The sequence below is a fragment of the Prionailurus viverrinus genome, chromosome C1 (genome assembly GCF_022837055.1).
Source record: "Prionailurus viverrinus isolate Anna chromosome C1, UM_Priviv_1.0, whole genome shotgun sequence".
Taxonomy (NCBI): Eukaryota; Metazoa; Chordata; class Mammalia; order Carnivora; family Felidae; genus Prionailurus; species Prionailurus viverrinus.
In genome coordinates, this window is record NC_062568.1 from 193729623 (window position 1) to 193757216 (window position 27594).

At 49.5% G+C, this 27594-nt stretch overlaps 1 protein-coding gene, 1 long non-coding RNA gene and 1 pseudogene across 3 annotated transcripts; 2 read left to right on the plus strand and 1 right to left on the minus strand.

The window, feature by feature from the left end:
• Positions 1–7608: 7608 nt before the first annotated feature.
• On the plus strand, positions 7609–8054 carry LOC125171781 (60S ribosomal protein L27a-like; annotated as a pseudogene).
• Positions 8055–13860: 5806 nt separating this feature from the next.
• IFI6 (interferon alpha inducible protein 6) lies at positions 13861–18363 on the plus strand. 2 transcript variants are annotated; one of them, XM_047871099.1, is made up of 6 exons: positions 13894–13957; positions 14777–14811; positions 15110–15202; positions 15546–15632; positions 15712–15861; positions 18141–18363. In XM_047871099.1, the coding sequence occupies exons 3-6, from the start codon at positions 15136–15138 to the stop codon at positions 18254–18256; spliced, it is 420 nt and encodes a 139-aa protein (XP_047727055.1). In that variant the 5' UTR covers positions 13894–13957; positions 14777–14811; positions 15110–15135; the 3' UTR covers positions 18257–18363. The 2 variants fall into 2 exon arrangements, with proteins under 2 accessions (XP_047727054.1, XP_047727055.1); XM_047871098.1 differs by lacking the exon at positions 14777–14811 and having other exon boundaries at positions 13861–13957.
• Positions 18218–22135, minus strand: LOC125172673 (uncharacterized). The gene is made up of 4 exons (XR_007154800.1): positions 21743–22135; positions 19442–19509; positions 18760–18904; positions 18218–18324 (listed from the first exon to the last, which is right to left on the minus strand). It is a non-coding gene; the product is annotated as an uncharacterized LOC125172673 (long non-coding RNA).
• Between the last annotated feature and the right edge of the window lie 5459 nt (positions 22136–27594).

Consider the following 27594-nt stretch of genomic DNA (forward strand, 5'->3'; position numbering starts at 1 on the left):
ATCCAAGCACCCGGATTTCTTCTAGTGAGTTGCTACACTGTCTGCATGGTGAGGCCAGTTCGTGTGGGATACAACTGGTGGGGAATGTAAAAAGCCCTTGGACTTCTTCTTTTTCTCCACTTATCCTATGAGATCTCAGGTAGCTCTTGGCTTCTCTACCACTGATGACTTTGAAGTTTGTCTCTAGTCTGGCTTCTCCCCTGAACTTGACATCTGGACTTTCGCTTTCAGTTAACGACAGTTCCATTTTTCCAGTTGTTTGGGTCAAAGATCTTGGTGTCATTCTCGACTCCTCCCTTTCTTACCTCACATCGGATCTGTCAGTAAATGCTATTGATCGGTTCTATTATTGAAATACCACAGATCCCTCGCTAGTTGAACTCCTGTGATCTAAACTCAGAAACCAAAGAGACACAAATAAAATTTGTGAAATATCCTTCAACATCTGAGACCTTACTACTCCTACCGTCCTTAGATCTAAGCCCTGTGTTTTAGAGAACGCTGCGTATCACAAACACACGTCAGATAAAGAACATATGAGTGCTTCTGCGGCTCAGGATCTGAATCTCAGTACTGGCACAGCACAACCCAAATCATAAACAGCTAGTATTAGCACAAGTCAGGCCCCAGAGAATGCCTCTAAAATCTCGTGTCCTGTGTTTCCAAAACAAAAGCGAGTTGCATCGATTGCTGTGAAGGTTCACAGGTTGTGTCACTGCCAACATCAGAGACAAACACGGCTTCAGCGTCTGCAGGAGACTGAAGGATAGAGCTTAGGTAAGAGAAGGACAAATTAATTGCCGTGCCAAAAGTTTTCTCTCTGATAGCATGAATGTAATAAATTATGGCACAACAAAATATCATTTTCCAGGAGTGCCTAGTGTCCATTTTCTTGTTTCTCTTCCAGTTTCAATTCAAAACTGGAGATGCTCGTAAATTACCTTGGCAGTCACAACAGTTACACATGGCAGCTGAGGGATGTTTTCCAACTGAACAAATCTTATTACTCACCTGGGTATGCATAGATCTAGATGTAGCATGTGTGAAGCACAGTACCATTTTTTTCCTATTGGCGCTTAGATGGATATTGAACACGAAGTTAAAAAATTAGTAAGATTCGATAAAAATTTCAAAAACAATATATCAGCTTTAAATTTTCATTTTAAATGTTATACTAATGTGTATAGCTTGCTTTTTAAATTTTTGTTCTTTGTATTATTGTTTTTATTTTAGAGCGTGAGCAAGGAGAGCAGGGGTGGGTGGGAGAGAGAGGGAGAGAATCTTAAGCAGGCTCACGCTCAGCACTGAGTCTGACAGGGGGCTCAATCCCATGACCCTGGGATCATGACCTAGTCAGACGCTCAACTGACTGCGCCACCCAGGCATCCGGCTTTTTGTTTTGTTTTGGGTTTTTATTTATTTTTTCATTTATTTATTTTTGAGAGACAGAGAGAGCACAGTGGGGAGGGTCAGAGACAGAAGGAGACAGAATCCAAAGCAGGCTCCAGGCTCTGAGCTGTCAGCACAGAGTCCGACGTGGGGCTCGAACTCACAAACTGTGAGAACATGACCTGAACCGAAGTCAGACACTTAACCGACTGAGCCACCCAGGCGCCCCCCGCCCCCGGCTTTTTTATTTTTAATGGATGATTGAAATATTTTGGAGTGGCCGCCTGGGTGACGCAGCCAATTAAGCGATCGACTCTTGATCTCGGCTCAGGTCGTGATCTCATGGCTCATGGGTTCAAGCCCCAAACTGGGATGTGTGCTGATGGCTTGGAGCCTGCTTGGGATTCCGTCTCTCCTCTTCTCTGCCCCTCCCCCACTTGTGCTCGCTCTCTCTCTCTCTCTCTCTCTCAAAATAAATAAGTAAATTTTTAAAAATAAGTAAACATTTTGGAGTAATTTTTGAATTTTGAAATATACATGAGATTTTATTTTTAATTTTTGTATTTCTTCTGACTTATTTTTTTGACAAAAATATATTCAAATTTTGTGTCTTGAAAATAATTATATTTGGAAATTAATTAATTTATTTATTTTAAAGGTTATCTTTTTAAGTGATCTCTACATCCAATGTGGGGCTCAAGCTCACCACCCTAAGATCAAGAGCCCCAGGCTCCAGTAACTGGGAAAATAATTACATTTTAATTTTGATTTTTTTAGACCAGAGGTTGGCAAACTTACCTGTAAGGGATAGACTTTAAATATTTTAGACACTGTGGGCCATTATGGTCTCTGTCACTACTCTGCCATGGTAGCATGAAAGCAGCCATTGACAATATACAAATGAATGAATGTGTCTGTGTCCCAATAAAACTTTGTTTACAAAAACAAGCAGCAGGGCTGATTTGGCCTATCGGCTATCGCTTGCCAGTGCTGTGAAGGGAACACAAATTAGGGGTGCCTGGGTGACAGTCGGTTAAGTATCCGACTCGATTTCGGCTCAGGTCACGATCTCAGCGATTCATGAGATCAGCGACGACGAGGAGCCTGCTTGGGATTCTCTCCCCCCTCTCTGCCCCCCCAATAAACAAATAAACATTTTTTTAAACAAAAAGAACACAAATTATGTGAAAATGTTGATGATTAAGAACTATTGGAATACACTTGTGATGAGCACCCGGTATTATATGTACGCAAGTGTTGAATTGCTATATTGTACACCTGAAACTAATGTTAGGCAGTTAGTTAGGCATGAGCGAGGAGGGATAGAGCAGATCCCGGCCATACCCTACGAGCCACCTGGAGGGTTAGCAACCACACCTTCAGAGCAACCTCTAAGGGCCAACAGAACAGGAAAGGCCTGGCCGCAACGCTGGCTCAGAAGCCACAAGGGGATTTCCAGGAACTGAGCATGAGCACAAAAGGTGCACCTACACTGTACGTTAACTAACTAGAATTTAAATAAAAACTTAAGAAAGAAAGAAAGAAAGAAAGAAGGAAAGAAAGAAAGGAAGAAAGAAAGAAAGATTAGGGGCGCCTGAGTGGCTCAGTCGGTTAAGCGACCGACTTCGGCTCAGGTCACGATCTCGCGGTCCGTGAGTTCGAGCCCCGCGTCGGGCAATGTGCTGACAGCTCAGAGCCTGGAGCCTGCTTTGGATTCTGTGTCTCCCTCTCTCTCTGCCCCTCCCCCGCTTGTGCTCTGCCTCTCTCAGCCTCTCAAAAACAAATAAATGCTTAAAAAACATATTTAAAATTTTAAAAAAGATTAGTAATTTTGATGAAAAAAATCAAGAAAAATATATCCTAAGTATGTTAATGCTTTTCAGCCAAAGACCAGTAGAAACACACCTATAGATAAACAAATTGGATTTATTACTCATTGCAGTGAGAAGTGACACCACTGGGGAATCATGGGATATCTCACAGGGTATTGCAGGGGAGGGGCAGAGAGAGAGGAAGAGAATCCCAAGCAGGCTCCTCCCGATGTGGGGCTTGATCTCACATACAGGGGAGATCCTGACCTGAGCCGAAATCAAGAGTCAGATGCTTAACCGACTGAGCCACCCAGGCGCCCCTACAAATAGCCTTTTATAGGATCAGGCCTGGTGGTGAATGACTTGGGGGAAAGTCTAGCAAGGTGGTCACGTTCTGGATGTTAAAAAGCAAGGGCAATTCTATGACTGGGAATCTCAATACATAAATCTTATCCATAGGGATAGGAGACTAGCACAAGGGTAAAACTAACCGTTAAGAAGTAGCAGCACTCGGGGTGCCTGTGTGGCTCGGTCGGTTAAACATCCCCGACTGTCTTATCGCTTCTCGGCCTTTTGTCTAAGATCAAGTGAAGCATCCCCGACTCTTGATTTCGACTCAGGTTACGATCTCATGATTTGTCATGAGTTGGAGCCCTGCCTCGGGCTCTGCACTGACAGCACGGAGCCTGCTTAGGATTCTCTCTCTCCCTCTCTCTGCCCTTCCCCTGCTCATGTTTTCTCTCCCTCTCAAAATAAATAAGCATTCAAAAAGCTTTAAAAATTTTTTTTTTCAATGTTTATTTATTTTTGGGACAGAGAGAGACAGAGCATGAACGGGGGAGGGGCAGAGAGAGAGGGAGACACAGAATCGGAAACAGGCTCCAGGCTCCGAGCCATCGGCCCAGAGCCCGACGCGGGGCTCGAACTCACGGACCGCGAGATCGTGACCTGGCTGAAGTCGGACGCTTAACCGACTGCGCCACCCAGGCGCCCCTCAAAAAGCTTTTAAAAAAAGATGTAACAGTCCCTCATTTTAGCGAAGGGAAAAAGGGTAGGTTGATATTTTGTGGGAGGCACAGTGACTTTGTTGTCGTCTGTGTTAAGATAAAATATAAAGTAGCCTTGTTTTGTCTCATCTTATCATGGTCTCAGAGTAACATCTGAGATTGGTATTCTGTGAGATCATTCATGTTCAATAACATGGTCTAGCTGTGAGCTACAGGCCAGCCCTTCCTCTCTTTTATATGGAATAAATATAAAATAATTTATTAATGATGTGTATGTTTTCTTTATTCCTTGTCCAAATATTTCCAGTCCATCACGAGAACACCCAGATAGGTGGTATGATAATGAAAGGCGTTTATTTGGATAGATTTTCGCTCATATAAAAATTACAGGTCTACACATATTTCTTATCTTGTCATTATGAAGGTCTATTAAGCTATAAAGATGGAATATATTTCAAATGACAGGTTGTGTCTTCATTTGGAGTTTTTAAATATTTATTTATTTTTTTTTTAATTTTTTTTTCAACGTTTATTTATTTTTGGGACAGAGAGAGACAGAGCATGAACGGGGGAGGGGCAGAGAGAGAGGGAGACACAGAATCGGAAACAGGCTCCAGGCTCTGAGCCATCAGCCCAGAGCCTGACGCGGGGCTCGAACTCACGGGCCGCGAGATGGTGACCTGGCTGAAGTCAGACGCTTAACCAACTGCGCCACCCAGGCGCCCCTGGAGTTTTTTAATATTTAGACATGTAACAGGTGCATTTACACCTTTGTCCCAGGCTCTGTAGGTGTGAATGGTGGACATTTCCTTTTCACTCAACGCATGCTAACTTTCCCTCGGAACTCACCACCCCAGCTCAGAAAGCAAATGGATTCAGAATAGTGAGGATATCCAAGATACCTCCAGAATTCAAGCACTTCTCACACCCCTGTTCCCAATACTCTAGGGTTCAAGCCATCCTAATCGCTTGCCTGGTGTGGTGGAATTTGTTTTTGTCAGCTTGGCTGAGCTGGAACTGTGTTTCCCAGAATTCCCTTTCTTGTGTAGTTTTGGGTGAGAATTTGCCCCCGAGAGAGAGATTTAGGCAGGATTTGGAGGCAGAAGTGAGGCTGCGGCCAAGCTTACTCTTGGAAGGCTGGTACAAGGTCAGATGCTGCTGTAGCTCATGCACATTTTCTCCGATCTGCTGGCTCCCCTGGTGAGTGTAAGGCAGCAGCCAGGCCCACACGTCCTCTAGCAACCCCTGGTTCTCTACCTTCCACTTCTCCAGCTCCAGGGTTAACTGTGTGTGTCTATGAAGGGCATCAGCTTCTATCACTGGTCATCAAAATGGAGGCTTGAAGGTGAGGAGAGACCAACAGGAGGCCTAGCTGTCCTTGTGGGTTCCAGTTCATTTTCAGGGGTCCAGTTTGACCTTGACATCCACGACTTCGTGTCCATCTTTCAGACCCGCCTTATTGATTTCTAGCTCAACACCGGATACACAAGTAACAACTGTGTGGAAACCGCTTAACCAACCCTCATAATTGTGTCAGGTTAAATACCTATAATAAAACCTCAATTTTATATCGCTCCTAATGGTTCTGCTTCTCTGATACAACCCTGGTCAATATACCTGGACTTTTTGCAGTTGACTCTGTCCGTGCCTTCCTGGGCAGCCAGTCAACCTGTTAAAATTTGCCAGACACGTCACTCTGTTCAAATCCTTCCCGTCTCATTCTAAGTAAATGCTAGTCTTTATTCTAACTGTCCCAGACTCAGTTTAGATGTCTCCCAGTGGTCAATATCCTTGCCCCATCTCCAGGCGTTACCGGATGCCTCAGCATCATCAGGAGGCAAATGCTAGCCTTTGGCATGAACTCAAGTAAGCCTGCTATAGTGGAATCAGAGAAGCTTTGGCATTCACGTCTGACCCATCTGGACCCATAAAGGCTCTGGCTTGCCCAGAAAACAGCCCAGTGGAATGAATTCACACGATTCCAAAGCTCAGACTGTTAGGACCCTGTTCATGACCATGAGACTAGACAATGAAAAATGAAAAATTGCTGAGAGGTGAATTCCTCCCTATCCTTCCTTCTCATGGACTATTCTAAGACATGGTGGCTCTGTGTGACCTCTTTGAAGAGATCCCACGTGACTGAACGACTGGCTTTGATTTTTGTGGGACCCTGGCCAGCGAAGTGATGTGCTAGCTTGTATTTCTTTCCTTCCTTCTCCGTTTCACTTCTCCTTTCCCCTGGCTTTGGGGATTGCAACTCCCAAGAAAGCATTAGCATACAACCTTCAATTCAGGCTTCAATTCATTTTCTAGGGAACATGGGCTGACATTTAGTACCAGAAGAGGTCCTAGAAAAAAGGCCTTCAGAGTGTGAGTCTGTGGTGGTTCTTCTCACTTATGTGAAGGCAGTAGGGATCTCATTGCTGGTAGCACGTGCAGTGGTACTAACCCTGGCTTTCAGTGGGCATCACAGTTATGAAAGCTTTCTCTTGTGGTGAAGGAAAGAATAGGTAGAAAACTACATCCAGGATCAGGCAGGTGATAAGTGGCATGGTTGCAAAGAAGTCTAAATGTGCAACTTTAGCCCACCTCCTATGTCAGAGTCAAGGTCCTGACAAGGAAAGAGTAGGACCCTGAGACCCGGGATAGGGACATTAGGGTAGACAAATCTAAGAGCCTTTATCTCGTAAATTCTCCTGAGTTTTCCTGGGTGGGAGAGCCACCCCTGCCCTCTTGCCAAGGAAGAACAATTTCCCCTTTCCTTGAGACTATGCAATAATTTCACATGAAGCAGGTACCTCATAAGATGACATTTATTCTCCTCAAAACCTGCTCCCATTACCTCCTCAAATAACTAGGGTCAGTTCCTGGCAAATCCTGAGTGGGAAAACTTAAGTCCAGACCTGGGAAAAATAAGCTGCACATCAGAGGAATCGAAAGACCTAGCTAATATATGTAGGAGGGATCTTGGGGGTTTTGGACACGGCAGTGAGGGGCAGCATGGCAGAATAGAAGACTGGCTAATAAGGAACACATCATCATGGACCACTGTCCCGTAACTCAGGCTTCAATATATTTTTTAAAGATTTTATTTTGAAGTAATCTCTACAACCAATGTGGGGCTTAAACCCGTAAGGGTGAGTTCAAGAGTTACATGTTCCACCAACTGAGCCAACCAGGTGCCCCTCAGCCTTCAATAATCTTGCCAGGATAGCTAGACCTGGTCTCTGGTAGATAATTTCCAAAGATGGTCACCATCAATTCCTTCCCTTCCTCTATATACACGCCACTCCTCACATCAAGAGACGGAGTCTGTTTTCCTCTTCTCCTTGAACTTGGATTGGCCTTGTAACCTGCCTTAACTAACAGAATATGGCAGCTCTTTCGTCTGGGCTGCCAATATGCCATCCAGACTGAGGAAGACCCGGAAACTTCGGGGCCACGTGAGCCATGGCCATGGCCACATCGGCAAGCACCAGAAACACCCAGGAGGCCAGGGTCATGCTGGTGGCATGCATCATGACAGGATCAACCTTGACAAATATCACCCAGGCTACTTTGGAAAAGTTGGTAGGAGGCATCACCACTTAGAGAGGAACCAGCGCTTCCGCCCAACTGTCAACCTTGATAAACTGTGGACCTTGGTCCTTGAGCAGACATACCCATGTCTGCCAAAAACAAGACAGGAGCTGGTCCTCGCATCGATGTGGTGCGATTGGGCTACTACAGAGTTTTGGGAAAGGACAAGCTCCCCAAACAGCCCGTCTTCGTGAAGGCCAAATTCTTCAGTAGAAGAGCCAAGGAGAAGATTAAAGGTGTGGAGGGCACCTGTGTCCTGGGAACTTAAAGCCACAACAGAGGGAGGTTCATTAAATACTAACAAGTGCTTTTCAAAGAGAGAGAGCGAGCGAGAGAGAATATGGTAGAAGTGACACTGTTCTCGTTCCAGACCTAAGGTTTAAGAAGATCGGCAGTTCCCATTTCCTCCCTCTTAGAAGCCAGCCACCGTGTATGTAAGAAGTCCAACTACACTGAGACCCTCATACTGTGAGGGAGTACAAGCCAGCCATGTGGAGACACCATATTAAGAGAGATAACTGACCAGTCCCTGGGTGTTCCATCCATTCCAGTTGAAGTGCTATTTGTGTAAGTGAAAAGGACACCTTGGATATGTCTTCTCCCACAAACACCTGCAAACACCACATGAAGCATATGGACACCCAACTAAGCCTAACCCAGATTGCAGAATTGTTAGAAATGATAAATTGCTGTTGTTCTATGTCTTTAAGGTTTCTTTGGGCGGGGGGGGGTTGTTATTCAGCAAGAAATAATTGAAATATGGTTTAATACTTTGCAAGGGCTGTGCCGTAAAGCAGGATGATGGCTTACAACAAATGAGGTCAAGATGCTAGGACTTCCATGGTAGAGTGCTTAAGAAGAGGTCAGAAAGTTCAGGGAGAGGGGTGCCTGGCTGGCTCAGTCAGAAGAGCATGCTACTCTTGAGCATGAGTTCAAGCCCTACGTTGGATGTAGAGATTACTTAGACAAATAAAACTTAAAAAAAAGAAAGAAAGAAATTTCAAGGAGGTGGGAATGAAAGACCTAAGAGCTCAGCACCTGACTATGTTCTCTAGAAGGGCCCAGAGGACACTCTCTTTACTAAGGCAATAAGGGGTTCACTGAGAAAGGGGACAGCAGCATCTCTGAGTAGCTCAGTGGTGTCTGTCTTCAGTAGGCTGAGAAGAAGAGTAGGAGATGATGCCGTGAAACTGGGATCCCTAATATCAATAGTCATGTTGGGATTCCAGAATGGCAAATGTGGCATCCAAGGCCAGGTCAATATGATTTCTATCATGGGCAGCAAGCTCAAAGCGACAATGAGGGTGCCCTGATCCACAGGGACCTATGGCAAATTGACTATGGGGAGGGATGGATGGATGGACAGCTGACTGGGTAGCCCTCTCTCTCTCTCTCTCTCTCTCTATATATATATATATATATACACACACATGCACACGCACACACATATGTGTATACACATACATATATATGATTTTGTTTTATTTTTTGAGAGAGAGCGAGAGAGAGCAGGGGAGGGGCAGAGAGGAAAGAATCTCAAGCAGGCTCCATGCTCAGCATGGAGCTGGACACAGGGCTCGATCCCACAACCCTGGGATCATGACCTGAGCTGAAATCAAGAGTCAGATACTCAACTGACTGAGCCACCCAGGCGCCCTTCTATTTTATTTTGTTTATTTATTTATTTTGTTTACATGTTAATTTTTGAGACAGCACAAGCAGGGGAGGGGCAGAGAGAGAGGGACAGAGGATCCAAAGTAGACTCTGCACTGACAGCAGCAAGCCCGATGTGGGGCTCGAACTCATAAGCCATGAGATCGTGACCTGAGCTGAAGTTGGACACTCAACCAACTGAGCCACCCATGTGCCCCCTTTCGATTTTATTTTTTTAAGTTTATTTGTTTGTTTGTTTATTTATTTATTTGAGAGAGAGAGAACAGGGGAGGGACAGAGAGAGGGAAAGAGAGACAATCCCAAGCAGGCTCTGCAATGTCAGTGCAGAGCCTGATACGGAGCTTGAACTCACAAACTGTGAGATCATGACCCGAGCTAAAGTCAGACGCTTTAACTGACTGAGACACCCAGGCACCCCTCCTTCGATTTTATTTTTAAATAATCTCTACAGACTGGTTAATTTTCGTTATCTATCTATCTTTCTATTTATATCTAATTTTTAAGTAATCTCTACATCCAACATGGGGCTTGAACTTACAACCCCAAGATCAAGAGTCGCATGCTCTACCGACTGAGCCAGAGAGATGTCAATTTTTCATTAAAAAAAAAAAAAAATCAAGAGCTGGGGAGCCTAGATGGCTCACCTGGTTACGTGTCCAGCTCTTGATTTCAGCTCAGGTCATGATCTCGTGATTCGTGAGATCAAGTCCCACGTTGGGCTCTATACTCACAGTGCAGAGCCTGCTTGGGATTCTCTCTCTCCCTCTCTCTGCCTCTCCCTGATGTGTGCACTCTCTCTCTCTCTCAAGATAAATAAATTAATTAAAAAAAAAAATCAAGAACTGGGGCGCCTGGATGGCTCATTCAGGTTGAGCATGCGACTCTTAACCGGTTCAGGTCATGGTCCCAGGGTTGAGCCCTGCGTCTGGCTCCCTCCTAAGCATGAAACTTCTTAAGATTTTCTCTCTCCTTCTCTCTCTACCCCCTTCCCCTGCTTGTGCTCTCTCTCTCTCTCTAAGAAAAAAAAAAAAAAGGAATAGTAAAAAAAAAATCGAGAGCAATCAAGACCTGATAAGCAGAAGACTGACATTAATTCCACAATGGAAAATCACAATCCCTCATCCAGATCCTAGATCTAAGTTCACAGAATCAGAACCCCTTGACTATAGGAGAGGCCTTGCCCCATTAAGGAACAACTCTGAAGTGAGTCATACCATAGTTACATATAGTAAATGTTCCTCCAATCCTTCCTCAAAGGGATCTGCTTCCACTTGCCAGGGTGATTGTGCGTTAGGAAAAGAAGAATATTCAGAATTTTCCAAGATCGTTAAAGACACGGAGTCTGCGCTGACACAGAAACTAGGAGACACAAAGCACCAACATAGCTTTCTGGCTAGAGTAGGAACGAAGACAGGCCAGGTGATAGATGGAATTTAGCTTAAATCCAGTGGATTACACGATCCTGCAGATACAATGTGGCTGGAGGCACCTGTGGTAGAAAACGTTTCCATAGGGAGTTTATGGGAGTTCAAAAAGGAGAGTTGCAGTGAGGACTCCTGAGATTCTGGAGTAAGAACATACTACTCACCGTGGTCCATTTGAACAAAAAGGTCCATTTCCCCCCCCCTTTTTTTTTTAATTTTTTTTCAACGTTTATTTATTTTTGGGACAGAGAGAGACAGAGCATGAACGGGGGAGGGGCAGAGAGAGAGGGAGACACAGAATCTGAAACAGGCTCCAGGCTCTGAGCCATCAGCCCAGAGCCTGACGTGGGGCTCGAACTCACGGACCGCGAGATCGTGACCTGGCTGAAGTCAGACGCTTAACTGACTGCACCACCCAGGCGCCCCCCCCCCCTTTTTTTATATTTATTTTTGAGAGAGAGAAAGAGACAGACCATGATGGGGGAGGGGCAGAGAGAGAGGGAGACACAGAATCCAAAGCAGGTTCCAGGCTCTGAGCTGTCAGAACAGAGCCCGACACAGGGCTCGAATTCACAAACCGAACCATGAGATCATGACCTGAGCCGAAGTTGGACCCTTAACCGACTAAGCCACCCAGGCGCCCCTCCCCCATTTTTTCTATTATTTACTTTTTTTTTTTTGTAATTTACATCCAAGTTAGTTAACATAATGAACAAAAAGGTCCTGATGTGTCACTGGGCCCCAATGTGATCTCTGGATGCCGGGTAGCTGTATGTCTTCAACTAGATGTTATCAGACAGGCAGAGCAGCAATCCAGTATGATGAAGGTGGTAAATTCAGGGCTGGGCTCATAGGGTTCAGAAGACACAAGTAAATCAAATGAATAGACAGCTCAGACTCCCATGGCATCTAACTCTGTTGATCTGACACCTCTCTTTTAACCCATACCTATGGTCTCACGAAGGGTTCCCTGCAACCAATTTATAAAAGAGGAAAGAAGTCGGGCACGTGGGTGGCTCAGTTGGTTGAGCGCCTGACTCCTGGTTTCAGCTCAGGTCATGATCTCACGATACGTGAATTCAAGCCCCACATAGGGCTCTGTGCAGCTCAGAGCCTGCTTGGGATTCTCTCTCTCTCCCTCTCTCTCTCTCTCTGCCCCTCCCCCCGTGTATGCTCTCTCTCGCTCTCTCTCTCTAGATAAATGAATAAACCTTAAAAAGATTTTTTTAATTAAAAAAAAAAAAGAGGAAAGGGGCGCCTGGGTGGCTCCATTGGTTAAGCGTCCAACTTCAGCTCAGGTCATGATCTCATAGTTCCTGAGTTCCAGCCCCGCTTCGGGCTCCGTGCTCACAGCTCAGAGCCTGGAGCCTGCTTCAGACTCTGTGTCTCCCTCTCTCTCTGCCCCAGTCCCACTCGTGTTCTGTCTCTCTCTGTCTTAAAAGTAAATAAAACATTTTAAAAAAATTTTTTTAAAAAGAGGAAAGAAGTCAAACCCATTTCACAGATAGGTCAGTATGATATTTTAGCACCAGCTGGGAATGGACTACTCTGTTACAGCCCCATTTGGGGTAGCCTTGGACGGTGGTAAATCCTCTCAGGGGCCAAACTATGAGCAGCATACTCTGTAGTCCCCTTTTTGTATGAAGGAAGAGGTGGGCTGAGGTGCAGACAGACACTAATTCCTAACAAGTGGCAAATGGCTTAGCTAGTTGGTCAAGGGCATGGAAAAAGCAAGATTAGAATTTCGAAGGAAAACAGGTCTGGGTAAGGGGCATACAGATGGACTCATAGGAGCAGGCACGAGACATGCAGATCTTTGTGTCTCATATTAATGCTCACCAGAGACCATCTACTGCAAAGGAGGCTGTCCAGCCAGATGATATGTCATATGTCCCGTATTGTGGATGTCAGCCAGTCTCTAAATTTAGCAACTCTATTGCTTTGCAAAAGACTCGTAAAAGAATGGCCATGGTGGCAAAGATGGAGGTTATGATTGGACCCTCCAACTTGGGCTCCCTCTCAGCGAAGTTAATCTAGCAACTAGCAACAAATAGCCAACGGTAGGGAGCAGTGTAGCAACAAAAGTCAGGGAGAACAGCTAGCCATCTGGTGGCAGGTCAGTTATATCAGCACCCCGACCCGTTCCACTTTGGAGAAGGCAATGATTCATCCTTACTAGAACTGTTATGTACTTGGAGCGCCTGGGTGGCTCAGTCGGTTGGGTGGCTGACTTCGGCTTAGGTCATGATCTCATGGTTCCTGGGTTCGAGCCCTGCGTCGGGCTCTGTGCTGATGGTTCGGTGCCTGGAGTCTGCTTTGGAATCTGTGACTCCCCCTCTCTCTCTGTCCCCTTCCCAGCTCATGCTCTGTCTCTGTCTCTCAAAAATAAATAAAACGTTAAAAAAATTTTTAGAATTGTTATGTACTCCAACCATAGGTTGCATTTGTTACCCATAGTGCTTCTACAGGCATTACTAACCAAAGGTTCAAAGAATACACGGAATCGAGTGATTTCATTTCCACAAGCTTTAATCTCTTCCTCTGCAGAATGAGGATTGTAAACAATAGATACTTCACAGGACTGTTGTGGCATAGGAAAAAGATCACGTATATACAGCATTTTACACAGGCCCTGGCATGCAGAAAGTTCCCAATAAATGGTAGGCATAATTATGAATTGAATTGAATTGTGAAAGGCTTCTGCGCCCCAAGAGGAGCTGGTGTTCCGGCTTCACTGAGCCCAGCAGGACCATGGATTCCGCTCTAGCATGATCTACTTTGAATACTCTCAGCTATTCAGAAAATCCCTGGCTTGAATTACATGTTTCTGTTAATGGATACGGTAGAGATTCTGTCACTGAGCAGAGCTGGAGGAAAAGAGAAAAGAAACTACAGAATGAGTGCAGGAAATGGAAAGTCTGACAAGGATTGGTTGGTTGCCTGGGGAGGAGAGGAGGCAGTCCAAATGTGATTATAAAAAGCCAGCCTTCAGCCCCAGAGCTATAACCTCACTGCTGTTCCCATCTACCATCAGGCTCCGGGAAGGAAGATTCCTCCTCTCCCCTCCTCCAAGGTAAACCCGAAAGCCAGGAAGTATGGATGTCAGCTGCCAAACCTCTGCCAGGCTGTCTGCCTGTGAGCCTTATGCCCCGAGAGCCACGATACCCGTTCTTCAGGGAGGCTATACCCCTGGGTCCCTTGTAGTGCCCTGGGCTAAGACTGGTCTGAGGAGGTGGGTTGGGGCTTTTAGGGGGTTGGGGTGCCAAACCCCAGACTTAGGTTATAGGCACCAAGGCAGCAGTCTACGGCCTTAACCCTGGCACTTCACTTCTTTGGGCTTTAGCTTGTCATCTGTAAAATGGAGATCAAGGTACCTTGCCTGCCCAAAGGACTGGACTGTGTCTGAAAGCCCTTTAGCGCAGGATCTAATGTGACAGTGAGTTTATCTTTGAGGGCAGATGAAGGTATCTGGAGTGGTTGTTAAAAGCGTGGGTTTGGGGGGGCACTTGGGTGGCTCAGTCAGTTAAACTCAGACTTCGGCTCAGGTTAGTGAGTTCGAGCCCCGCATTAGGCTCTCGGCTGTCAACGCAGAACCTGCCTGCCATCCTGTCTCCCTCTGTCTGCCCCTTCCCTCCCCTTTTTCTCAAAAATAAACATTTTTAAAAAGTGTGGGTTTGGACATTAGTCAAGTGTGGGTTTGAATCCTGACTGCCACTTCCTAGCTGGTCAGACTTAGGAATGTTACTTGACTTCACCCGGTTTCAACTTCCTTATCTATAACACATGGTTGAGAACAATGGCATGTATTTTCAAGGGATTCTTACGGGTATAATTGACCTCGGGCCATAAAGTGGGAAGTCCTCAATATATGGGAGGTTGTTTTTAATTCAAGGAAAAGGCACTGAACGGACAAAGATCACATTGGAGGTGAGTTTGGGGGCATACGCCTTTTCCTATTCTGTGCTACGATGGAAAGAGCATGAGGTTTGAACTTGACAGTCTTGAGTGCTTGTCTAGGTGGCAACTATTTGCTGCGTGACTGTTGCTGGCACGAGGAAACCGAAAGCCCGCGGCTCCTCGGGGTGGGGGTGGGGGGGGTCCTGGGCTCAGTCCAGGGCACCTTGCTCCTTTTTATGGACTCCTCCACGAATAGAAAGGGAAAACAACCACGCGGGTCCAAAAGGACCCTGGAGACTCATCTCCCCCACCCCCTTCTCTGGGCCAGTGACAGAGCCTGCGCGCGGCGCCACCATGCGGCGGAAGGCGGTATCGCTCTTCTTGTGCCACCTACTCTTCGCCTGCGGCGGGGTGGAGGCAGGTAAGCATCCTGGCGCAAGGGAGGGCTGTGAGATAAACACACCGAGAGTTTCGGAAGCCCGGCGGCGTAGACTTTCAGGAACCCTGGCTCCGGGACGAGAAGGGCTATGACAGTGGACAGCTCCAGGTCACTGTAGCCAGAGTCCCAGGTTCGACTCCTTACGTATCAATTCCTCCATTCCACCCAAGTGTGCTCAGTGCCAGTTATGTGCCAGGCACCGCGCCTTGGATGAAGTCTCTTCCCTTCGGCGAGGCTCCCCGAAATGGAAGGATGGGGTGGTGCTGAGCACCAGGCACAGTACGGGGAACCCTGCTCCGCGTTCCACTCTGTCCCCTCCCGATAGGCAAAAGAAGACAGGCAAAAGAAGAGCGCTCGGAGGACGGCGGCTCCGGGGTCTGGGGCGCCCTGACCTACATGGCTGTCGGAGGAGGTGGGTCCAGAGGGCGGAAAGCTCCGGAAGGTGGGGGCCCCTGCTGCGGGCGCTCCCTCACCGCCTCCCCTTCCTCCAGGGCTCCTGGCCGCGGGGCTGCCCGTTCTGGGCTTCACGAGCACGGGCATCGCCGCCAACTCTGTGGCCGCCTGGTTGATGAGCTGCTCCGCGGTGGCGAACGGGGGCGGTGTGCCCGCCGGGGGGCTGGTGGCCATGCTGCAGAGCCTCGGTGAGTGGGCGACCGGGCCCGCGGGCGGGGATGCCAGGGCCAGGTGACTCCATGAGCCGGGTGTCCTTACCATCTCCGTCATGCAGTGGGGAAACCGAGGCAACGAGGGATTACGTAATTTACTCAAATGCTCCCCGTCAGTTGGCACCAAAGCCAGGATTCGAACCTACTCGGATTCCTCGTTCTTAGCCACCAAAGCGCGGTGCCTCACTGACGCTTTGGCCAGATCACAACAAGCCTCAGTTTCCTCATCTGTTAACAGGGATGACCATCCTCAGTGTAACATTTTACGAATCTGCTCAAACTCAGAGAGCCAGAGTGGCAAAGAGAGGTGGCAGAGAGGGGCGCCTGGCCGGCGCGGTCGGTGGATATGCATCTCTTGATCCGGGGTTGTGAGTTCCAGCCCCACCCTGGGTGTAATAAAATAAATCTTAGGGGCGCCTGGGTGGTTGCGTCGGTTAAGTGTGGGGCTTCGGCTCAGGTCACCATCTGACCATTAGTTGGTTCCAGCCGCCCCTGTGGGGCTCTGTCCTGACAGCTGGGAGCCTGGAGCCTGCTTCGGATTCTGTGTCTCCCTCTCTCTCTGCTCCTCTCCTGCTCATGCTCAATCTCTCTCTTTTAAAAATAAATAAACATTAAAAAAAAAAAAGAAAAGAAAAGAGGAAAGAAAGGTGGAGACCCACTCAATTCAATCTCATACCAACCCTGGTCTTGAACCGTATTTCCTGAACACCATGAAAGGAAAAGCTAGAGTTCAGAATGACCCTTCTTTTTTTTTTTTTTTATAATTTTTTTTTCAACGTTTATTTATTTTTGGGACAGAGAGAGACAGAGCATGAATGGGGGAGGGGCAGAGAGAGAGGGAGACACAGAATCGGAAGCAGGCTCCAGGCTCTGAGCCATCATCAGCCCAGAGCCTGACGCGGGGCTCGAACTCACGGAGCGCGAGATCGTGACCTGGCTGAAGTCGGACGCTTAACCGACTGCGCCACCCAGGCGCCCCCAGAATGACCCTTCTAAAAGAATGTGCATTGGGGTGCCTGGCTGGCTCAGTCAAGGGATCATGAGACTCTTGATCTCGGGTCGGGAGTTTGAGGCCCACGCTGGGTATAGAGATCATCAAAAAAAATTTTTAATTAAAAAACATGTGCATTTACTTCTCTCTTTCTCTCCTCCACTCCTTTCTTTTTCTTTTTTTTATTTTATTATTTTTTTATTTTTTTCAACGTTTATTTATTTTTGGGACAGAGAGAGACAGAGCATGAACGGGGGAGGGGCAGAGAGAGAGGGAGACACAGAATCGGAAGCAGGCTCCAGGCTCCGAGCCATCAGCCCAGAGCCTGACGCGGGGCTCGAACTCACGGACCGCGAGATCGTGACCTGGCTGAAGTCGGACGCTTAACCGACTGCGCCACCCAGGCGCCCCCACTCCTTTCTTTTTCATTGCTTCCTTCCATCTCTCTCTCCCTCTCTCTCTATCTCTGAGGCCTCAAAATCTTGGAGAAAAGTTGCCCCTGACTGACTCCCCTCTGCCTTCCTGAACCTTCCATCTGCTCTCAATTCTGGATGACAAAAGCTCAGAGAACCAGCCCAGAAGAATAGAGCCCTTCTCAGAGGGGGCAGAAGGGAAGCCACACCCCAACGGTGGGAGGTAGGGTGGGGGCAAGGCTAGGAACAGTCAGGTGTTCGCACTCATGCACATCACAGGGTTGTGACCACGATGAAATCTCTTACTTGTGAACCCCCAGCCCCCGCAGGGAGGTCTCCACAAAGGCGGCTGTTATTAGCATTATTAATAACACTGTGTGTTCACCAAGACGTGAAAAGATGAGCTGTTACCTGCGTATTTTTCTTTCTTTTTTTTAATTTTTAGTTTTTAAACGTTTTTATTTATTTTTGGGATACAGCATGAGCAGGGGAGGGGCGGAGAGAGAGGGAGGCAGAGGATCTGAAGCCGGCTCTGCACTGACAGCAGAGAGCCCAATGAGGGCTCGAACTCACGAACCGTGAGATCGTGGCCTGAGCCAGGAGTGGATGCTTAACCGACTGAGCCACCCAGGCCCCCCTGTGTATTTTTCTTCTATGGAACACGTCTCTGATTTGAGACGGCAAGTCAAGGGGGAAATAGGATTCACTTTGCAGAACTCCTGTCCCCTCTCGGGGCCTCTGTTTCTCTAACTGGAAATAAAGAGGTTGGGCTTAACTAATGATTTCCAGACCTTTGGATTCCCAGGCCTCGTGCCTGGGCCCCAAGTGACCTGACTATATTTGCTTCACAGGGGCTAGTGGTGGCAGTGCCCTCATGGGCAAGATTGGTGCCTTTCTGGGCTACACTGTCCACAAACACCTTGAAAACAGCCGGGAGAAGGAGGAGGAAGTGGAGGAGGAGGAGTAGGCGGAGGCTCCCAGGAAACCCTTCCTTCCAATTGTAGTCGAGAGCTTTCTGTCACGCTCATCAATGACCTAAGTGGAAAAAGGAGAATAAAATCCTGTCAGAAAACACTCTGTCGTTCTGTGAGTCTCCCAACAAGATCTGGCTCCAATTTGCCTCATCCGCACACCTCCAAACCCCTTTCTCCCCTCAAGCCAACCGCAGCTCCTGGAACACCACCAGGTGGCTTTGTCTCTGGGCCTCAGCACATGCTGTTCTCTCTGCCTAGAATGTCCTTCTGAAGCCCGTAACCCAGCTCAGACATCCCCTCCTCTGGGATTCCTTCCCAGCAGAGCCTCCTGCCACAGCGTGAACACTCAGGCTCAATTTCACAGGGTGCCTGGGGAGGCAGAGCTCAGTCTGTTCTCAGTGGGAGAAGCTTCCAGCTACTTTTCTGACGAGGCAGAGATGGAGAAGCTGGATCTCCATTCTCTGAAGAAGCGCTAGGTGGAGAATATAGGCCAGACCTTTGCCTTGGGGAAGTGTGTGACAGCAGCTTTTCGAGGGACCTCGGCAAGGTCTTCTTCCCTCCAAGATAAAGTGGGATAAAGTGGACAGTTGGCATACGGAGGCTTTACACCCTCTGGGTGGGAAAGGAAGGCCAGACCAGACCTAGGGGGGAGATCTGAAGTTAGCGAGTCCTGTCCAGGGGAACCTGGGTGCCTGGACCCGGGTAGGGGGAGGCCAAGGAGGCCCTCGAAATCAAGTGGCAGTGAGGACAGAAGGGTCCCAGCCCTGGTTCTGGTTTATGAGTGGGCACACCAGCTGCCATGCCAGCCTGGCCTCCCTGGGAGGTCCGCATCCCTGGGAAGCCGTCACGTGCGAACCACGACATCTTGTCACAAAAGGGCCACGTAGGCTGTCCTCAGGCCTCCCCCAGCTCACCCCACTTATAACCCAGAAACTCGTCTTCAATTAGCAATGTGTGTGGGTGGGCGGGGAAGAGGTCCCCTCCTGTCTGCTCCTGCCCCCAGATCTAACGCCATCTGGGCAGATGGCAATTGTCTGCCCCAGCTGGCTTGCCCCAGGCCCCGAGAAGCACTGCTCGTGGAAAAGGCACACAGGTAGCAGAGGCACCAGCTGCTCCACACACACCCTCCGTGGTTTGTGTCCCAGAGCGAAAGCTGGGCTGGGTCCCCTGATACTTACCATAGGACCTCTGCAGAGTCCCGCCTCGGCTGGGGCCTTCCACAGACGGGTAGACAGCGGACTTCTGCCTACAGAGGAAGGCGGGGCCTCAAGCATCACACTCTACTGAAGCCTGCACCCCAGTTTGTCTATAAGGTTGATATCCCAGAGACATGAATGTGTGTCCCTCAACACTTTCGGGGAGAGTGCTGTCTCTAATTTGTCTCTTCTCCCCAATGCCTGGGACAGGCCTCGTATAGGTGCTAATAGATGTGGGTAGAATTGAACCTGAGGTCAGTCCTTCCATCTGCCTGTCTGTCCCATCACCCTCACCAGATCTCATGGGGAGGATGACTGGACCTCTTGTTCTTTCCCTTGGGGACCCTTGATAATACTCACTGTCACTCCCATGGAGGCCTGGGGATGAGGGGCCTGACCCCCTTTTAACACTGTGGTCTGAGTAAACACAGGCCCCTAACCTTTTACTCAGCATTTTCCAGCATAGATGAGGCTGGGGTTTTCACATAAGGCAGTGAAGCATAGTAGCTAGGAATTCCCTCTGGAGTCCTACAGACCTAACACAAGTTCCGTCACATCGTGCGACTCAGTTTCCTCCTTTGCAAGATTAGAGCAGAAAGCAGAGAGGAAATAGCCAAATAACAACCAGGAACTAGATCATGTGACTTTGGGGGTGAGGGTTTACTTTCTGGAACTCACAGACCCTGTTCTTCCTTTCTCCCAAGTGTTGGCGCCCTGCCCCCAGGAGCATACACACACACACACACACACACACACACGCGCGCGCAATTATTCCCTTGGCATTTTATTGCCTTGAACAGCGTCAAGGCCAGAGAGAGACAGCTCTGCCCCCAGGATTTCAGATTTGAGGCCTCAGCACTTCTCAGGCTGAATGACACTGAAAATTACCCATCTCTAAGGGGACACTCTTCTTACCACAAGATCCCATGGGTCTGTGCAGGATAACTCCTTGCTTTCATTCTGCGGGCATTTCCTGGGCACTCAGTCTGTATCAGGCACTGTGCCAGCTGCTGAGAACACTGAGGTGAAAGAGACCCAGTTCCTACCTCCTTGGAGCCCACAGTGCACAAACTAGGAGCCCCCCCAAAGTATCCATGGACTCCTTCTCCCTCCCTGTCACCACCTCCTTGCCCCTGTCTCCTTTCACCCATCCTGGCCATTGTTAGCCATCGTGGACCACGATCATCCTGTCTACAACGTGTGAGGCAGAATGATGAACACAAACCCGAATTCATTAATGGCAGCAAGTCAGGAGATGCTAATGCACTTTTAGACCCCTCCTTGGCAATGGCCTTCAGAGAGACAAAAAGCTGAGTCCCGGCCCAGCAACAGGGTGGGCGCGCCTCCGGCAGCGTACTTGCCCTCTCTGAGTCTTAGCTTCCTTGCTTTTAAAATAAGGGGGCTCAGATATTATGATCTCTGAGGTCCTTCCTGGTCTAAAACTGCTGAGTCTGAAGCACATGCTTCGGAATCCTCTCGGTCCTGTCTGATCCAGGCCCTCTGAGAGTGGATTTTATTTTTAGAAGCTGCCAAAAGCCACCTTGTGGTGCCAACTTTGGTGACTAAGGTGGGTGATGGTGTCGAGGATGCCATGTTTGGTCACAAATGAGGGTGACTAGAAACCAGCAGGGCAGATCCTCACTCTGGGACCACACCCTGAGGCAAGTCCAAAAATAGATCCCATCTGTGTGGCTGACTTTATGGAAAACAACATTGAGGTCCTCTGTCCTCATCATTTCTCTCTGGGCCTCAGTGTCATAGTCTGTGAAATGGAGGAGGGGAGCAGTGAGACTCTCATCTGGACCTAGAATGTCTTTCCCAAGCGCTCAAGTTGGAGGTGTCTTTCTCTTTAATAAAATCCGTAGGGCTTTCTTTTATTCGTTAAGGGCTTTCCTGGCCCGGTCGGTACCCTGGAAAGTCCCCTCACTCCCTGTAAGAGCCGACCTCCTACCATCCCATGGTGCTATGTGCGGCTATGGCCACCAGGTGGCAGTACAGTCCTACCCTGAATCTCCCTCTGCCTGCATCATCCTTGAGCCGCTCCCCAATTACCAAAAGCTCTCCCTGGGGCGGACGGCACCATGGATGCCGAAGACCAAAGCGAATCAGACGTTGCCCCTGCTTTACAGAAGGAGCTCCTGAAGCTCACGGGAATGGTCAGTCCTGAGGATCCCTGCAGGGCCTGCTTCTCCTCTCCCTTGCAGGCCCTTAGTCCTCCAAGGCTGGGATCTCCAAACTCCCGAGCACAGCATTCAGGACCCTCTACAGTCAGGTCTCACTCACCTCCAGGTCTACAGCCTGTGCTTCCAGATCTGGGCCACAGAGATTGAAAGGAAATGAAAAGAACAGTCCACACAAGGAAATGAAAAGAACAGTCTCCTTGACTGGGTAGCAGAGAATGATGCCAGGTACAGGGCATCTCTGGACTCAGCCTTGAAGGGGGCCTGGGCCAGCAAAGGGCCTGGGTCAGCGGTAGCTGGAGGGAGCTGAAGCAGAGGAGGCCTGTGGCTTCCTGTGAAGAACTAAAGAGCCACTTCCTTTAAGCAGATGGCTGTGGGGGAGGGGCAGAAGATAAGGGAGTGTGGGCTTCCTGGCTCAGGCAGAAAAAAATAGGGGGCCCAGAAAGGGTCCATGAAGAGGCCCAGAGCAGCCTTCTATTTCCCTTCCTTCTGAGGTCTCCGTGGAGCAAACAGTGCAGACAGGTAGGGTCACACCCTTATCATGTGCTATGAAGCCACTGAGAAGAGAGTCAAGTTAGGGGCAGGTTCATTTGTATAAGGCCAGTAAAGAAATGGAGGCTTGATTACTCCAAGAAGCAGGCCCAAGCACTCAGCCCCAAGTCCAAGAACCGAGCCCCAGAGCCCAGTCCCAGACCTCCAGATCCAAGGTTTTACATTTATAACTCATTTAATCCTGACAACAATCCTCTGGGGTGTTATTAGAATCCACATTTTATAAATGAAGAAATCAAGGCAGAGAGAGGTTAAATGACTTCCCTAAAATAAACAGCTAGCAAGTGGCAGGGGCAGGATTTGAATCTCGACAGTCTCTCTAGAACAGTACTTGGCACCCAGAGAAGACTGTATAAATAATTGTCCAATGAAGGTACTTAATCTTAATCTTCCTCGGTCCCACCCATCCGCCTGCACTCAATCCAGCAACCAGGCAGCCTGTAGATCCTATCTCCTAATTATTTCTTGAGTCTGTTCACGACTCTCCACCCACATGGCCCCCCTCTCATCATCTAGTTCAGGCCTAGAGGACACCTACAAGGTCTTCCTAATGGGTCTCCCAGTGTCCACTCTTGTCTATTATCCACACAGAGCAAGGAAGATCTTAAAACAAAGCGAGACAAAGTGACCCCCCCCCCCCCCGCCCCTTCCAGCTTTAAGCCCATCACACTTAAAATACAATTCTACTCCCTTACTCTGGTCTTCAAGGTCTGGAATCATCTGTTCCTCCAAAGCTCCAGAGTCTTCTCTCACCTCGCTTTCCCTCCCCCAACTCTTTTCCAGCCATGCCGGCCTCCTTTTCCTTTCCAGAACCCTCTAAGTGCCTGCCAACCTCAATGCCTTTCCACGAGCTCTTCCCTCTGCCTGGAACACTTTTGTTGCTTCAGGAGTCAGCTCGAACGTAACTTCTCCAGAGACCCGAGCCCCCAATCTAAATTAAACACTCCGTTATCCCAGCAGCCTGTACCTTATGTTCCTAGAATGGATCACGATTGTAATAAAAGCATGATTGGTATCAGCATTTGTTACTGTCAGACTTCTTCACTAGCCTCCGAGCTCCGTGAACACAAGCACAAGGTTCCTCGTTATTTATCACCAGCACCCAGCTCAGCTCCTGGCACCCAGGAGGTGCCCAGTAGCTATGGTTGAGTGGATGGTCCAGATGGATGGACAGACGGATGGATGGGTGGTTGAAGAGCGATTCAGGGAATAAGCACATTTTAAAATTAGGAAACTGTTTACCCTGACTGTGTTTCTCAGGGCAGGTATAATGTGTGCGATTCACATGGCGGTTATTTTCACCCTTCGAGAGCCCACAACCACTGCCCTCTCCCAAGACCTTTCCCAGGTAAGGCCACCGGGCGGGGCTTCTGGGCGGCTGCGTGACGTCATAGGGGAGGCGTGCCCGGAGTACGCCTCTGCTTCCTGATTGGTTGGCGCGGGGCGGCGGCAGCCACACTCTGCGCCGCTGCCGTCGGGAGTAGCTGCGCTGGGAGCGCAGGAAGGCGGAGAAGTGATCCGAGGCGTCCCCGTAGACGGCCACAAGGCTGCGTCGCAGCAGCGGCGCCAGCGTCAGCGCGCCGGGGTACCCCGGGGCCGGTTCACGTCGCTCCGAGCGTTTGGCGAGGCTCGCGCCATTATGCGGGGAGAGGGGATCTGTGTCTAGACCGCTCCCCGCAGCGGGCGGGGCAGATAGTGTGGCCAAGCCTAGGGGCGCCCACTGGAGCGCAACTATTTCAGGCCTCAGACCTCAGAGAGGAAAGTCCCAGAAACACAGCCCCGCCGTCCTCTCACTCTCCTGGACACGCCCCCCCCCCCCCCCCCCAACGCAGACCCGAAAGTGCTGCAGGACGAGGTTTCCAGCCCTAGCTCTGCATGACCTGGCACAAGAGTCATGCCATCTGCACCTCAGTCTGCTCATCTGCAAAATGAAGCTGTGCTTGCAGTCAGTGATGTGGTGTATGCGGTGCCTAGCACCGGACTGGCACATATTAGGTGCTTTGCAGATACTAGCTTCCTTATCCCTGACCCTGACCTGGCCATAGATTTGCTCTGTGGTCTGGAGCGATTTCATTGAACCTCCGTCTGGGGGGCCTCACTTCCGGATCTTGTGATGCGAGAATGTCCTTCCAGCCCCTGTGGTCTGAGAGCTAAGATTTACTGAGTCATTGAATCAGTGATGAGCTGAGACCAGACCTCACTCACCTCCAGGTGTCACTTTTCTATGTGGTTCCTCTGACAAATGAACTTCCTCATCCTCCTTGAGATGCCTCTGAGGTTGTGCCTAAGAGAGCTGGACTCCCCAGAGCTTCTGCGGGGTCTTAGGGGGTCTGCAGGGACCTTAAAGGGCATCCCAGACAACCTTCCTCAACGTTTCTACTGACTGGGGTTGGGTCACCACCACTATCCCCCTCCAATCACCATGTAAAACCCTTTGGGGACTGCCGATGGCCTTCAGGCAAGTCAGCAAGACCCACAAGGCCATACCTGGGTCTCTAGTCTCAGTCACACCTCCTCCCCCTCTCCCAGCCTGGCTGTAGTCAGACTGATCTCCTCTCAGCTGTCTTTCCTCTTCTCTGGGTGTTTGCACAGATGATTCCCTCTCTGCCCCATCTTCTTTCACCTGGCTCTCTCCTCATTCATGTCCCTCATGGGACAGAGTGGATCCTGACCCCTAAGATGGGTCCCCTTTTAGATGAGGACTTGTGACTTCTGACATCATCCAGCTCAGCCACTGCCCTTCGCTTCCTACCCTCCTGTCATGCTAAACTTTCAGCTCCTTGAAAATGCAGGGCTTGGGGCGCCTGGGTGGCGCAGTCGGTTAAGCGTCCGACTTCAGCCAGGTCACGATCTCGCGGTCCGCGAGTTCAAGCCCCGCGTCGGGCTCTGGGCTGATGGCTCAGAGCCTGGAGCCTGTTTCCGATTCTGTGTCTCCCTCTCTCTCTGCCCCTCCCCTGTTCATGCTCTGTCTCTCTCTGTCCCAAAAATAAATAAACGTTGAAAAGAAAAGAAAATGCAGGGCTTTCGCTTGCCTTCAGGCATTGCACCTGCTGTTCTCTCAGACCTAAACATGCTTCTCTTCCCTACTTTACTCATATTTGTCCTTCAGCTCTCAGAAGTCCTTGGCCAGCCCCTACCATACCAAGTACCCACTTTCTTGCCCCTATCTAATGTCCATTGATGAGTGATTCCTTGCCCAGTTGTTTGTCCAGTCTCTGCTTACATACCTCAGAGACAGGGAGCTCACGACGATTGAAGCAGCCTACTCCATCTGCCCAATAGAAGGCCTCCAATTCCTGCCCACCCCCAACCAGTGCTCAAGAGATTCCCTGGAACTGAGGCCCCGAGTGAACAAGTACTTTGAGATACTTGGTGAAGAGCCAGGGACGACCCAGCTGTCCTAAGGGCTCTTGCGGGTTCACCTGGCCCTAATAGGGCACATAGGTATCAACACTGGCCAGGTCCCACATAGTCTGGATCCATTTGTAGGCCTGGGACTTGAGATGCTGTCACAACTCATGTTCCCTTTCACCTAGGAGCAGTGGATCAGCCTCTGCTGGGGACAGGGACACCAGCACCCTGGTCTGGGTGGGGGAAGGTCAGGAAGGAAGCACTTTCAGGTAGCATTGGACCCCTATTGCTTCATTCAACTGCACGCCAGCCCTGTAAGGGAGAGATGCTGTCCTCAGTTTACAGATGCACAAACTGAGGTTTCTGGACAGATGCAATTTACTTAAAGTCACACAGTGAGATAGTGGCAAGGCCAAGATGTATTTCAAAGCCCAACCTCTTTCCTCCGTCCCTTAGTTTGGTGCCTCTCATCTACCTGCTGCGCTCTGAGGCCCATTCTGCTCAAAGCATCATGAAGTCCTGAAGGGCCCCATTCTCCTGTTCCCTACAGCTGGGTCCTACGCCCAGTGGGGCATCAGTAGCTGTGCCTGAGCAGCAGCTCGGGGCTGGCTGAATGCCAGGAGTCACCTCCTCCTTCTGCCCTTGGTCACTCCCCAAAACTGCAGAGGAGCCCAGACCAAAATTAGGCAGTGGCCAAGGAGGTGTCTTATAGCTACCAAGCCCCGGAAACTGGGCTGAGCCACTTATTTGCTGTGTGACCTTGGGTGAATTCCTTTCCTTCTCGAAGCCTCAATTTATCATCTGTGAAGAGGACAAATTATCCCTTCCCAGGGCCTCAGTGTGCTAGAATTAAGGAAAGCTGCTCTCTCTCCCAGGCTACCTCACCCTTGAACCCTCTCACCTTGAGAAAGAGAGCCCCCCTCCAGGGTCCCTGTGGTAGCAAAACTCGAGCATAAACTGCACATAGCCTGTCCTTGATGGGGGTCATAGATCCTGGGCTGGGTGGACACCAGCTTGGGAGGACTAGCTTTCCTGGCTTCTGCCCCCTTCAGCCTCCAACCCTGCTGGGGAGCTGGCTCCGTCATCACATCTGCTCCCTCCACTGTCTGTGGCCTTTGCAGAGCCATTCCCCAGGGGACTCTGCCTCTCCTGCCTCCTCCAATCTATCCTCCCCACCTTCTTCCTCCCACAAATGTTTACCCATGCCTACTCAGTGCATAGATCACTGAATAAGCTCCGTGCCTGTCCTTGTAAAGCTCAGTTTAGTGGGGGAGACGGACAAGGAAATTGAGTTACAATCCACTCACCCATCCCAAATTCTATTGCCCCCCCCCCCCCCCGCCGCTGCTGCCCTCACCTGTACAGTCTGTTCTCCACACAGCAGCCTGAGCCATCCTGTTAAAAGGGAGGTCAGAACATGTCACTATGCTGCTCAGTCCCCTCCCATAGCTCCCCATCTCAAAGGAAAAGCCAGCGTCCTTGCTGTGACCTGCAAGGCCTCTGCACGATCTACCTCATCGCCTCCCACTCTCCCCTCCGAGCTCCCCATTCCGGGGGCACCGGCTGCCTTGTTGTTTTTCAACATGCCAAGCATGCTCCTGGCTCAGGCCTTTGCATTTGTCCTTGGTCCTGCTGGGACTGTCTCCCCCCAGGTATCCCTGTGGCCTCCATCCCTTCTCGAAGGTGTATCTACCTCCCGGGGGGAGCCCTCCCTGGCTGCCCATCGAAATACTAGTCCCTACATGCCTCTGTCCTTTTACCTGCTTTGTTGTTTTTCTTGGCACGACCATGTGACATGTAAGTATTGGTTTTTTTTAATGTTTGTTTTTGAGAGAGGGGGGGGGGGGAGTGGGAGGGAGACACAGAATCTGAAGCAGGCTCCAGGCTCCAAGCTGTCAGCACAGAACCCAATGCGGGGCTTGAACCCACAGACCGTGAGATCATGACCTGAGCCGAACTCGGGCACTTAACTGACTGAGTCGCCCGGGCACCCCGACACATGAATACTGTTTATTGTCTGTTCCCCTATAGAGTATAAGTCCTATGAGATCT